Here is a 14,286-nt window from a genome sequence, read left to right as displayed (position 1 = left end):
TGTAGATCTTCACAGGCAGAAAACTCACATATAAAAAGTGAAATTTGCCTTATGCAAAAAAAGACCTCATTATTTATGTCATACTTCTTTTAGCTCCCAGGTTCCATATCATTGAGGACAACATATTCAACCAGAAGAAAGTGGATTTGTTTTATGCTAGATGAGTTAAGAACTGATATAATTAGAATGTAGAATAAACATTTTGAGTTGGGGTTCAGCTGTTTCAAGTATGATGGCTTTCCCAGGAAAACAATTCAGGAGATTTTGTCCTCCACTTCACCCAAATTGTATGAAAAATTTATTATTTTTTTTTAAAAAAAGCGGAAGTCACAGGTATAGCAGGTATTGAAATATCATGATTAGACAGCAAACTGCAGTTGTTTTTCTCAAGTTTTTGTATCATTGATTGTTGTGGAATTTGAATATTTGAAATATGAAAACTATATTTACAAATAAACATGAATATTCTTTTTTATTTTAAGGTAATTTTAAGGCTCATAGCCTAAGGTCATAATACACAGTATAGTTACCTCATATCTTCCAAATGTAATCCCAAGACAAAGGAGTTGGGATATATTTTTCATGAAAAAAAAATATATTTTTACTAAGTAAAATTATGTTGTTCCATGTATCATACTTTTCTATGCAGTATATTTTTGGCCTTAAAATTAATAGAAGTGAATGCCTTGATGGGGCTACCAAAAGGTTTATATTATCTTGTACTGGTGAATATTGTGGAAGAATATATGGAGAATGAACCAAAAGATTTCTGAAATTATGTATTTTTGTGAATGGAAACTATTGAAAGGTACATCATTGTTATTAATGAAAAAGACTGATTAAAAACAGCAATCTTCTTTAAGTGTACATACATGAACAAATTCTTTGTTAAGCAAAAATGCCCTGTGCAGCCATGGATGGCTGAAATATATTATACTTAGACTCTGGTAATCTCGGTTCTTTTTTTTTTTTTTTTAACTAGTAAATATTTTTGGCTCGATAAATCTCTATTCCTTTTCTTACTTTTAAAACCAGAGGAGCAATACTTGTCTTTATGAACTTTCTGGATTGTTTTCCAATTTGACTGCAATAAAATATGCAGAAAAAAATTTGGAAAATATTACAAAGCATACAAATGGAAATAAATAATCTTTGCTTACTTTGTGACTATTTTCAAATGCTGTTGTAGCTCAAAGTGGGTAACTTATCTTTCTTCAATTACCTTTAACTGATCATATGTCCATTTTTCCCCTAGCATTTGGAAACCACACTTCATACGCTATTGGTCTCTTGCTTAAGTCTTTACAAGTTTCTATTTCTACATTGTTGTGTGTTGATCCAATTGATTTTTCTTCTCATTTAGTGTAGTTTCATGTATAATTAAATTGATATAAATATAGATATAAATATGTCTATATTGGATAGTGTACAATGTCCCCAGATCTTATTCTTAGGCATATGTTGCTGTAAACTCATTTCTTCATGAATTATATGTAATGCTAATAAAATTGTGAATAATATTCAATATGATTTTTGTATGGATTGTGTATGAAAAAAGCTTTTACCCTATTGTAGCTGAAAAGGCAACATTTTATGATAAGAAACTTAATCTTTAAATACAACCTCCTCAGTTTACCTCTTACTACTGGTCATCAGAAATTGAGACTATAAAACATAGCTCATTGATTATTTCGTCATAAATATAAGGCCTCATTCAACATTGACTCCACATCCATTTCTCTAATTCCTGCCCTGAAATAACACTCCCTATAGAATAACAAGGATAATTTACTAATGTACATGAAAACATTGATCATTGACCTCATTCACAGAAAAATGAAATTTCTCCAATGAGGATGAAGTCTAGAAGGCCATTATGCATAAAAGAAAGATAAAGCTCTTGTCTCCAGTAAGAGTTACCCTTAAGTTTGTGGAAATTCAGTCTATTAAAATAACTAGGAAATGTAAAAATGTTAACATTTTAATATTTATAAATCAAGATATGAAAATCTGGGGCTTATTTTCCTATATCTATATCCTTCTTATAACTCTTAATTTCACCATAAATACAAACAGAAAAAATAATGATCTGACTTATGCAAATTGTATTCCACATTAAGTTTGATTAAAATGTGTAAAAGTATTAACAGATGCTAGAGTATTATTTACTCAATAGTATGTTTTACTGTTACATAGAACATTTAGTCAAGTGGAACACTATGATGTGTGTCATTTAACAGGATGCAATATATGAGTGATTACATATAAACAAATATTCAGTTTTAAAGACATATTGCATACATAAGATAAATATATGTAGAAAAATGCACTGTAAACCTGGCATGATGGTCAATGCTTACAATCCAAGCAAATTGGGAAGCTGAGTAGCTTCAGAAGTTTAAATTCAGCCTTAGCAACTTAGTGTGGTTTCAAGCAACTTAGCAAGGCAGTCCCAAAATTTGAAAAAGTGGAGAGAGGGCAAAGAAATGTGGGTCACTGTATAAAAAAATACATAAACTTAAACTGAAATACAAAAAAAATTAAAGTTTAAAATATTACACTTCAATGTTAAATATCAAAAATAGATTTCATATAATACTTTTCTCAGTATTTAAAAGTGAAAATAGTAATTTTTGATTTAGAAAAACATTTATATTTTTTCAAAAATGAGGTTTCTTCACTATGCATGTATGATATTATGACAGATATTTCTACAAAATAACTTAATAATGCTTAATAAATTTAAGCAAAAGTTAAAGACAACTACTTGTTTTCTAAACTTAAATGAATTCTGTATTTTACTGATCCTCATATACATCAAGGTATAATATATAGATAATAATTATACTATACTCACATTTATTAAAAAAGTTTTATTTTTATATAAGGCATACTTTTTGGACAAAATCTGTTCAATGTTCACTATTAGTATGAGTTTTCAATGAATGATGTTCAATGAATTTAAAATTTAAATACATTTTGGAAATATTATTTAACATTTTAGGGTTTTGGGGCACAATGAATTATCCAAAAATAAACAGTGTTTAAGAAAGAAACATGTGGCTACAATATGCTTTTTCCATTTGTATTTTCTCTAACCAGTATGTATCCACAGGTGCTGAGTATTGGTGAATAAATTTTGGAGGAATTGTCACATTGTCAATTTTCACATTTCAAAACTTTCTCTACACTATGGTTATTGTGGTGAGGATTAAGTTTTGTTCCTTTCTAAGAGTAATCGTAAAAATGCTCTCATTTGTAGAGCTTCTCTCCAGTGTGTTTTCTCTGATGTCTAGTAATATATGATATATAATATAAAATATTTCTAGATTGTCTACATTCATATATCTTCTTTCCAGAATAAGTAGCCTAGTGGTGAAAAGAATTGATTTCTTATTAAAAGCTTTGCTGCATTTTTTCAATTTGTAGGGGTTCTTTTCTGTATAAATTCTGTTGTTCATAAGGTTTAGTCTTCCTTTTTTAATGTTTATTTTTTAGTTGTAGTTGGACACAATACCTTTATTTCACTTATTTATATTTCTGTGGTGCTGAGGATCGAACCCAGAATCTCACACATGTGAGGCTAGCTCTACCACTGAAACACAACACCAGCCCCAAGGTTTAGTCTTTCTTTAAAAGTATTATCACTTTATTTACATTTCACATTCACCAGGATGTTTTCTGCTGTGGTGAATAAAGTATTATTTTTTATTAAATACTTTTCCACATTACTCACATTTGTGGGGCTATTTTCCAGTGTGAGTGCTGTTGTGGTGAATAAGGCGAGTTTTATTGCTTAAAGCTTTACCACATTCCTTATATTTGTGAAGCTTCTCTCCAGTGTAAATGCTGCTGTGGCAAACAAGGTGTAAAATTTGAGTAAAAACTTTGTCACATACTTTGCATTTGTGAGGCTTCTCTTCAGTGTGGGTTCTGTAGTGGCAAATAAGGTGTGATTTTTGACTGAATACTTTGCCACATTCTTTATATTTGTAAGGCTTCTCTCTAGTGTGAGTTATTTTGTGGCAAATAAAGCTTGTTTTTTGAGTAAAGCTTTGCCACATTCTTTACATATGTAGGGCTTCTCTCCAGTGAGTTCTGCTGTGATGAATAAGGTCTACTTTTTGACCAAAAGCTTTGCCACAATCTTTACAATGGTAGGACTTCTCTCCACAGTCGTTTCTGCTGTGGCGAGTAAGGTTTGATTTGTCACCAAAAGCTTTGCCACATTCTGAACATTTGTAGGGCTTCTCTCCATTGTGAGTTCTTCCATGGTAAATAAGGTGTGATTTTTTACCAAAAGCTTTGCCACAATCTTTACATTTGTAGGGCTTATCTCCAGTGTGAGTTCTGCCATGGTAAATAAGGTCTGATTTTCGACCAAAAGCTTTGTTACAATCTTTACATTTGTAGGGCTTCTCTCCACTGTGTGTTCTGCTGTGGCGAATAAGGTCTGATTTTTTACCAAAAGCTTTGTCACATTCTTTACATTTATAGGGCTTCTCTCCACTGTGTGTTCTGCTGTGGCGAATAAGGTCTGATTTTTGACCAAAAGCTTTGTCACATTCTTTACATCTGTAGGGCTTCTCTCCAGTGTGAGTTCTTCCATGGTAAATAAGGTGTGATTTTTGACCAAAAGCTTTGCCACAATCTTTACAATTGTAGGGCTTCTCTCCAGTGTGAGTTCTTCTGTGGCGAATAGGGATTGATTTTTGAGCAAAAGCTTTGCCACATTCTTTACATTTGTAGGGCTTCTCTCCAGTGTGAGTTCTCCTGTGGTAAATAAGTTCTGATTTTTGTCCAAAAGCTTTGCCACAATCTGTACATTTGTAGGGCTTCTCTCCAGTGTGAGTTCGTCTGTGGCAAATGAGGTGTGATTTTTTGGCAAAAGCTTTGCCACAATCTTTACATTTGTGGGGCTTCTCTCCAGTGTGAGTTCTGCTGTGGTAAATAAGGTCTGATTTTCGACCAAAAGCTTTGTTACAATCTTTACATTTGTAGGGCTTCTCTCCAGTGTGAGTTCTGCTGTGGCGAATAAGGTCTGATTTTTTAGCAAAAGCTTTGTCACATTCTTTACATTTGTAGGGCTTCTCTCCACTGTGTGTTCTGCTGTGGCGAATAAGGTCTGATTTTTGACCAAAAGCTTTGTCACATTCTTTACATTTGTAGGGCTTCTCTCCAGTGTGAGTTCTTCCATGGTAAATAAGGTGTGATTTTTGACCAAAAGCTTTGCCACAATCTTTACAATTGTAGGGCTTCTCTCCAGTGTGAGTTCTCCTGTGGTAAATAAGTTCTGATTTTTGTCCAAAAGCTTTGCCACAATCTGTACATTTGTAGGGCTTCTCTCCAGTGTGAGTTCGTCTGTGGCAAATGAGGTATGATTTTTTGGCAAAAGCTTTGCCACAATCTTTACATTTGTGGGGCTTCTCTCCAGTGTGAGTTCTGCTGTGGTAAATAAGGTCTGATTTTCGAACAAAAGCTTTGTTACAATCTTTACATTTGTAGGGCTTCTCTCCAGTGTGAGTTCTGCTGTGGCGAATAAGGTCTGATTTTTTAGCAAAAGCTTCGTCACATTCTTTACATTTGTAGGGCTTCTCTCCACTGTGTGTTCTGCTGTGGCGAATAAGGTCTGATTTTTGACCAAAAGCTTTGTCACATTCTTTACATTTGTAGGGCTTCTCTCCAGTGTGAGTTCTTCCATGGTAAATAAGGTGTGATTTTTGACCAAAAGCTTTGCCACAATCTTTACAATTGTAGGGCTTCTCTCCAGTGTGAGTTCTTCTGTGGCGAATAGGGATTGATTTTTGAGAAAAAGCTTTGCCAAATTCTTTACATTTGTAGGGCTTCTCTCCAGTGTGAGTTCTGCTGTGGTAAATAAGGTCTGATTTTTGTCCAAAAGCTTTGCCACAATCTGTACATTTGTAGGGCTTCTCTCCAGTGTGAGTTCGTCTGTGGCAAATGAGGTGTGATTTTTTGCCAAAAGCTTTGCCACAATCTTTACAATTGTAGGGCTTCTCTCCAGTGTGAGTTCTGCTGTGGTAAATAAGGTCTGATTTTCGACCAAAAGCTTTGTTACAATCTTTACATTTGTAGGGCTTCTCTCCACTGTGTGTTCTGCTGTGGCGAATAAGGTCTGATGTTTTACCAAAAGCTTTGTCACATTCTTTACATTTGTAGGGCTTCTCTCTACTGTGTGTTCTGCTGTGGCGAATAAGGTCTGATTTTTGACCAAAAGCTTTGTCACATTCTTTACATTTGTAGGGCTTCTCTCTAGTGTGAGTTCTTCTATGGTAAATAAGGTGTGATTTTTGACCAAAAGCTTTGCCACAATCTTTACATTTGTAGGGCTTCTCTCCAGTGTGAGTTCTTCTGTGGTGAATAAGGATTGATTTTTGAGCAAAAGCTTTGGCACATTCTTTACATTTGTAGAGCTTCTCTCCAGTGTGAGTTCTGCTGTGGTAAATAAGGTATGATTTTTTTCCAAAAGCTTTGCCACAATCTGTGCATTTGTAGGGCTTCTTTCCAGTGTGAGTTCGTCTGTGGCAAATGAGGTGTGATTTTTTGCCAAAAGCTTTGCCACAATCTTTACATTTGTAGGGCTTCTCTCCACTGTGTGTTCTGCTGTGGCGAATAAGGTCTGATTTTTTACCAAAACCTTTGTCACATTCTTTACATTTGTAAGACTTCTCTTCAGTGTGATTTCTTCCATGGTAAATAAGGTGTGATTTTTTACCAAAAGCTTTGCCACAATCTTTACATTTGTAGGACTTCTCTCCAGTGTGAGTTCTTCTGTGGTGAATAAGGATTGATTGTTGACCAAAAGCTTTGGCACAATCTTTACATTTGTAGGGCTTCTCTCCATTGTGGGTTCCTCTGTGGTAAATAAGACCTTTTTTTTTTACTAAAAGCTTTGGTTGCTTTTCTTTATATTTGTAGAGCTTCTCTCCAGTATAAATTCTCTGGTGGTATACAAGGCCTGATATTCTATATGATTTCTGATGTTCACTATCACTTGTAGTTTTCCATATTTTCTTTTGTGGAAAATAGTCAAGATCACAACTTCTATATTTTGCACTTATCACTTCATGAAATATATGTTTTAGGCCATTTTCTGGTGAATATTCTTGGGTATGATTAGGAGTCATGGCTGAAATAAACAAAAATCAAAAAAAAAAAACAATACCTATTAGACTGGCATAAATATATTTTGCATGCATAACATGAAATTAAGGTAAAATAAGTACATAAGGAATGTAGCAGATTAGTAAGTTCAAAGTCACCACAAATGCGAAAAATATATTAATTCAATAAAAATGTATAGAAAAAATTACCTTGAGAATATTACCCAAATTCTTGTAGAGAACACAGTATCCAAGAGAAGTACATCATTAAGAAGAGTAATGTAATAAAGTGTAGAAAAGTATCATTAACAGCCTTTTGTCCTTCATAAGATAGCATTGTGTATTTAAGAAATATTTACGAGGGGCTGGGGAAATGGCTCAAGCGGCAGTGCGCTCGTCTGGCATGCGTGCGGCCCGGGTTCGATCCTCAGCACCACATACCAGCAAAGATGTTGTGTCCGCCGAAAACTAAAAAAACTGAATATTAAAGATTCTCTCATTCTCTCTCTCTCTCTCTCTCTCTCTCTCTCTCTCTCTCTCTCCTCTCTCGGTCTCTCTTTAAAAAAATATTTACGAGCTACCTTCACTGTCAGTAGAATAAGAGAAATGTGAAACATACAAACATTTCTGGCTTTTTCAAAGAGTGCCCAAAAAATGGTTTTTGACTACCATGACATAGAGACATGAAAATAACTAGTAGATTTTGAGTGATAATACCATAAATATTCAACAAGTGTAAAAAGGCAATGGACTCTTAAAAAGAAAGAGGAACAAAAAATTTACTAAGAAATATACACATATATGTCTATAAAATTTTTCATAAACACATTTTAAAAGACTATATAAACCTTGCATTGCCTATGACCATAATACTTAGATGAATTCAACACATGACAATCAAGTATAATAAATTGATTTTTATATTTTTACATTCGTGTGATATGAGAATTTCCTTTATTGACAAATAAACTTTGTTTATTTATAAATATATCATGGTATTTTATACTATATATACAAGGTAAAATGACTAAATAGAATGAATTAGCACAATCATTATTTTATATAATTATCAATTTTGTTCTTATAAGGTATTGTATTCCTTCTACTAGTATTTATGAACAACATAATACACTCAATATATGGTAAACTAAAACTCTTGACCTTATTATGCTCAATAAAATAAAAATATGGAGACTTTGACTATAATATCAACCCTACACAAAACACAGTACCTGGTGAGCAAAATTTTGCTCACTAAATTTCTGACTTCCACATGTGAATCAAATGCTCCTACAACTTAATATCTGCCTGCCACCTTTCACTTAATTCAAAGTCCTGCATATATTTCTTATAACACTTTAAGAGACAAAATATTTTATAACTAAATAATAATAGTATATAAGTACATATTTTTACACATTTGACATTGATGGGCACACACATATGGAGTCCCTAGCTTTAATACTGAGAAACATGTTTGAACTAAACACAAAAGCAGAAGTATCTCTTCAAATTTCTGATTTAATTGTTCATGGACTATATAATCTACTGATGGCTCCTTTAATAAACAAATAGAAAATAGTACAGCAAATATAAAGAAAGAGAAGCATGGCTAAATGCAAGTAACCAAAAAAAAAAAAACATTAAGAATTTAACATTAGGATACTGACAGTTATAAATTACTGAAAGAACACTAAATAATTATTTAAAAAAAGTTTAGAGAGTGAAATTGAAAAATATTAACATCAACGAGCACAATGTTTATGTGAGAGGGACATTCCTAGTGTACAAATCTGAAATTCTACCAATATGGGAGAGCCTTATCAAGCATTACCAAGTTTGAGACAAGTATAAGCAACTTGTAAAACACTGTAAAAATTAAAAATCTATAGAATTTATAAAGAGAAGTGGGATATATAAACACACTGCATTTTGTGTAGGGGTGATATTATTGTCAAAGCACTCTCTCTCTCTCTCTCTCTGTCTCTGTCTGTCTCTCTCTCTCTCTCTCTCTCTCTCTCTCTCTCTCTCTATATATATATATATATATATATATATATATATATATATATATATATATGATTTAATTCTGATTTACTTGTTCATGGATACATATTTACTACTGGCAATTTTGGATCTTTAGATTATCCAACTTTTAATGTTTCATGTGTAATCCTAGAGATTATCCCAAAAATTCTATATCTCGAACTACAACACAAGTCTATATATATATATATATATATATATATATATATATAGAGAGAGAGAGAGAGAGAGAGAGAGAGAGAGAGAAGAATATGTGAAAAGAATCCAAGCATGCCACAATAAAAAAAAAAATGATCCAGAACTTAAATCACTAATCAAAATAAAAAAATATTAAATATTACAAAGTAGAAGTATAATAGAAGTATAATGATTTATTCACTTCAAAATATTTATGATTGCTAATGCATTATTGCAAAACACAAAAAAATTAAAAAATTAATAACATAATTGAATCTAAAATAGAAAATGTCAAGTAAGTTCCAGCAGAGAGCATGGAAAGAAACCAAGCATGATCTGCTCCTAGAGGCCCTATTTGTTTAAAGATGGATAATGCTCCTGCTTTTACATCTCATCCTTTTGCACAATTTTTAATCAATGAGATATAGTTTTAAATAATGAAATTTCTCATAATTCTTTTGGACGAGCTTTTGTTGAGTGACCAAATTGTATTCTAATACTTGCCTTTTAAAACAGAAACAAACATCTAGCCTCTCTTATATTAATATGCATTAAATATTGTTTTACTTACAGTTAATGTGCTCAATATACAACATAAAGTTAATACTCAAAATTGGTCATCTGCAATGAATAGATATTTTATTCTCAAACAGCCATTACCAAAAATATTATGTAATATATGAGGTTCCACATGACCAGCATGACAAGATCCTATGCCTTTGATCACGTGGGGAAAAGCATAGACTGCCTCACATATGCCAACATGTCCTTTTTGGACTCTAGCTTCATGCATGAAAAATAGCAATTATAAATGTGCATCAGGGACTTCACAAGTTGATTTCTAAGTTTCATTTAACTATGGAAGATAAGAGTTCATCCAAACAAGAGAATAATCATTCTCCTCAAAAGAGGAGAAACACTAAAAGAGGACCCCAAAATACTTGAATTCTAATTACTTGGGGGGATATAAAACCATTAACAGCCTCAGCTCAACAGGTGTTGGCTAAAATGGGGTTAGAATGTACTCTAGATAACTTTGTTACTGCTTTGATTGCTAAAGTCACACAAAACTCTGTAAATACTTTGGTCTTAATAACAATTTTGCTCTGTTTTTTGTACACCAGCTCTGGGAAATTCAGTACTGTCAGATCCTGGACTTCTAGAACCTATAACAATATCTCAATACACTTGCATAAAATTGTTATATGCCTGCAAAAATGTCTCATGGTATTCATTGTTGTCTTAGAAGAATAATGTGTCCCTACCATCCACATAGTATTTAATAGGTCAACATCCTTTGAAATTTATTCATACAAGGTCTATTCCTCTTGACAATAACTGTGATGATTCAGTGAAGCTTCTCTCTAAGGCAGAATTTAACGCTTTGACATTCTCCTTAGTGAGAGTACCTGGACTAGCTCTACGGGCTTATAAAACTACTGTGAAACTTGCCTATGCTATTATAAACAGTATTAGTCATGCCTCCATGGATGTAAATATGCTTAATGAAGAACAAAAACAACACTGTCAAGCCATACTTGACAATCATGCTGCAATTGATTGTCTGTTATTGTTACATCATAAAGGATATCAGAAGTTTAATAACATGTGTTCCTTCAATTTAAGTTATAATAGTAATTTTATTTCAAAAGACTTAGATTACATTAAAGATGTCATTAATAAAGTTCAACAAGATGAGGGATTTTGGACTTGTTAGATTGGTTAACTTCATGTTTACTCAATTTTATATGGGTCAAAAATATTCATAGGTGGATGTTTACTGATGTTGGAACTTGTTGTTGTCTATGCTTGCCCTATTTTTGGCCCCACCAGCATTAAGGAGATAAGTAATATTATTTACTAAAAAGGCCTTAAAAAAAGAGGGGAGGTATTAGGTATTCTGACCTTGGAATAGACAGGAAAGTGTGAGGGTGATTGTAACTGGCACCCTGAGTCCCACAATTGTAATGCACAGCAGTTTCTCCCTGAAGCTATTAAGACAATTCAACAGGTGTACTATCTAGTTTCTGTGTTAATGTCTTTAGGGAGAAGGGGCTCCATATTTGTATTAACTGTACCTAATCTTGGTTAGCTAGCACTTGGGGTTAAAGAAACACTGGGTTAGAATGTAGTCATGGTATCAGAAGATACATAAATTTGGGGTATTATATGTGCAGCTGTTAAGAGGTGTGGTCAGTTTTTTTTTTTTCTATTTTCCTTTTCACAGTGTGTGTGTCTCTCTCTTCTGTTTGCATAAGATCCCAGAAGATACTCTGCAACAGAAGTAAATTAAATAATAACTAGTAATTAATAATTTTAATGGGAAATTAAACTTACCCAGGAAGGCCAAGTTTCTATAGTTCTCTAACATCACATCTCTATATAAATTTTTCTGAGCAGGCTGAAGGCATTCCCACTCCTCTTCAGTAAAATCAATGGCTACATCCATAAATGTTAACAGTTCCTAAAATAAGAATAGGGAAATAAATAACACATTGACCACATGAACATTTGCACAATATGTAATGTAATTAAAGTTGAAATGAGAGTTAGTAGACTATCATGTAGGTAGTGTTTTGAAACACAATTATACTATTATCTTCTTCTGCAGAAAAAGTGATTTAAGTTAAAAAAAAGTATACATAGTCCATATTTATGAAACACAATATAAAACTCAGATATTATCTCAAAAATATTTATTTTGTAATTTTTTATATCTTGATCTAAATTATACATATTTTTCAGATGAGAAAATCATGGTAATTAAGAAAGAGAATTCTCAAATTTTAATTATATGACTACTAATCAGAGATTTACTAATGTGTAGAATCTCATTTGTTATTTCTTTGATACAGCTGGCTATTCTGAATGTGTAGTGAGATCTCTAGTAATTCCAATATCAATGGTATAAGAGAAATTTTGAAATGTAACAAGGTAGACCACTTAATGAAAATATTTAATAGTTTATTTAAGTTCAAATATTTTATAGTTTTTATGTATGTTATTAATATAAAAAATAGTAACAACAATCCTGTTTGAATTTTACTTTTTATAATTTTAACATTTTTTCACATACAAAATTAAATATATATATATATATATACAAAAATTTTGATCTATGTTTATATTTTATGATATTTATAATAGAATATACATATAGCTCTTCAAACAAATATAGTTTGTTTGTTTGTTTTTAATTTATTGGTTCTTTCTAGTTCTACCTGACTGTAAAATTGATTTTTATGGTATTATGCAAGCATGAGATATATCTTATCCTAATTAAAATCCTGTTCTTGATGATGGCTATGATGTTAGGATTCACTTACAGATATATATCTTTTACATTTCTATCCTTGTCCCTTTTATTTATTTATTTATTCATTTACTTATTTTTTTATTTACCATTGTGCAATCTACTGATCTTCTTTTCTTACCCTTCCCCCCTTTATGAGCTTTAGATTTCACATATCAGCAATAACTTTCAACTTTTGGTTTTAACAAAATTGTTTGTTTTACTTAGCAAAAAATCTCCAGATTCATCCCTTTCCTGGCAAATGTCATAAAGTCATTCTTCTTTATGGCCAATTCATAGTTTATTGTGCACATAAGCAACAGTTTTTTATCCTGTCATCATTGAATGGACCCATTCATCATTGAATGGTTGGTTTTAAAGCTTAGCTATTGTGAATTGTGCTGCTATAAACATTAATGTGGCTGTGTCAATGTAGTATGCTGATTTTATGTCCTTTAGGCATATACAGTCCAGTCAAAAAACTGGGTAAAATTGTGGGTTCCATTTCTTTAACAATGTACATACAGGTTATTATGTTTCACTTAGACCTCCATACAGCTGGAAAAATTGAAATTCATCTATACCTGAGGTGATGGACAACTGTAGTTTCAGTGACTGAGGAGGATAAAAAGGATCATAAATTCTAATACAATATTATATAAAATATTGTCTTATATATTTTGTATTGAGGAACTTAGTGAAGCACTTAGTAACTCAGCAATACTCTGACTCTAAATAAAATATATATATATAAAAAAAAATGAGGATGTGGCTTTACTGTTAAGCACCCCTGGGTTCAGTATTCAGTACAGATAAAAAAAAGCAGACATAATTAAAAAGCACTACCAAATTTGAAAATTCAAAAAATAGAAATTATATCAATTATACAGTATATAATTGAAAACATAGACATATATAATGATTTCTCACTTTATGGAAATACACTCTGGAAAATTTATCCTAAGAATCTTCTGCAACTTTCCAATTCTCTGAGTGCAATGATAGAATCTAGATGGTATAGACTAGTACATGGCTAAGATATTTGCTAGATCCATGGTTGTACATAACGTCTACTGCTGACCAAAATACCATGATGCCACATGATTGATATTATGAAGTAAAATTTATCAGGGTAAACCTAATAACAAAATAAATCGTGGAAATACCAAAAACACCAACAACAAAACTCTTAAAACATGCTAGTATATTGGAAAAAGAGTGTGATAATAAAATGCTACTTTATCCCTTCACTCATAAAACATAACATATTTTGACACCTTAAATGCTGAATATAAGTTATTAATAAAAAAATACTGAAATATATAAGAAAGTACAAAGCTCAAAAGTTTATATTCAAAAGATAGGGTTTATATGGTGGTGCACACCTGAAATATCTACTATTCTGGAATCTAAGGCATGAAGTTCAAAATTTAAGGCCAACTGAAGAAATTGAGAAAACCTCACCTGGAAATAAAATTTAAAACAGAGCTGAGAATATGCTCAGCATTAAGACACTTTGGTTGAATTTCTAATATCAGAAAAAAAAGGGTTTTTTTGTTTTCAAACTTATATAATATAATAGACTTAAACATATGAATTACAAAATATTAATACAAAAAAAAATCTATTCATCAAATGATTACATTAAAA

General features: G+C 31.8%; 1 protein-coding gene across 1 annotated transcript; it reads right to left on the bottom strand.

The window, feature by feature from the left end:
- Window positions 1–1,052: 1,052 nt before the first annotated feature.
- Window positions 1,053–7,145, bottom strand: LOC143640105 (uncharacterized). Its single transcript, XM_077108037.1, has 2 exons — window positions 4,154–7,145; window positions 1,053–1,084 (listed from the first exon to the last, which is right to left on the bottom strand). Exons 1-2 carry the CDS (start codon window positions 7,143–7,145, stop codon window positions 1,053–1,055), a joined length of 3,024 nt encoding a protein of 1,007 aa, XP_076964152.1.
- Between the last annotated feature and the right edge of the window lie 7,141 nt (window positions 7,146–14,286).

The sequence above is a fragment of the Callospermophilus lateralis genome, unplaced genomic scaffold (genome assembly GCF_048772815.1).
Source record: "Callospermophilus lateralis isolate mCalLat2 unplaced genomic scaffold, mCalLat2.hap1 Scaffold_1172, whole genome shotgun sequence".
In the NCBI taxonomy this organism is placed as follows: Eukaryota; Metazoa; Chordata; class Mammalia; order Rodentia; family Sciuridae; genus Callospermophilus; species Callospermophilus lateralis.
The sequence above is the reverse complement of the archived record's forward strand: the minus strand, read 5'-3'. Positions and strand labels throughout refer to the sequence as shown.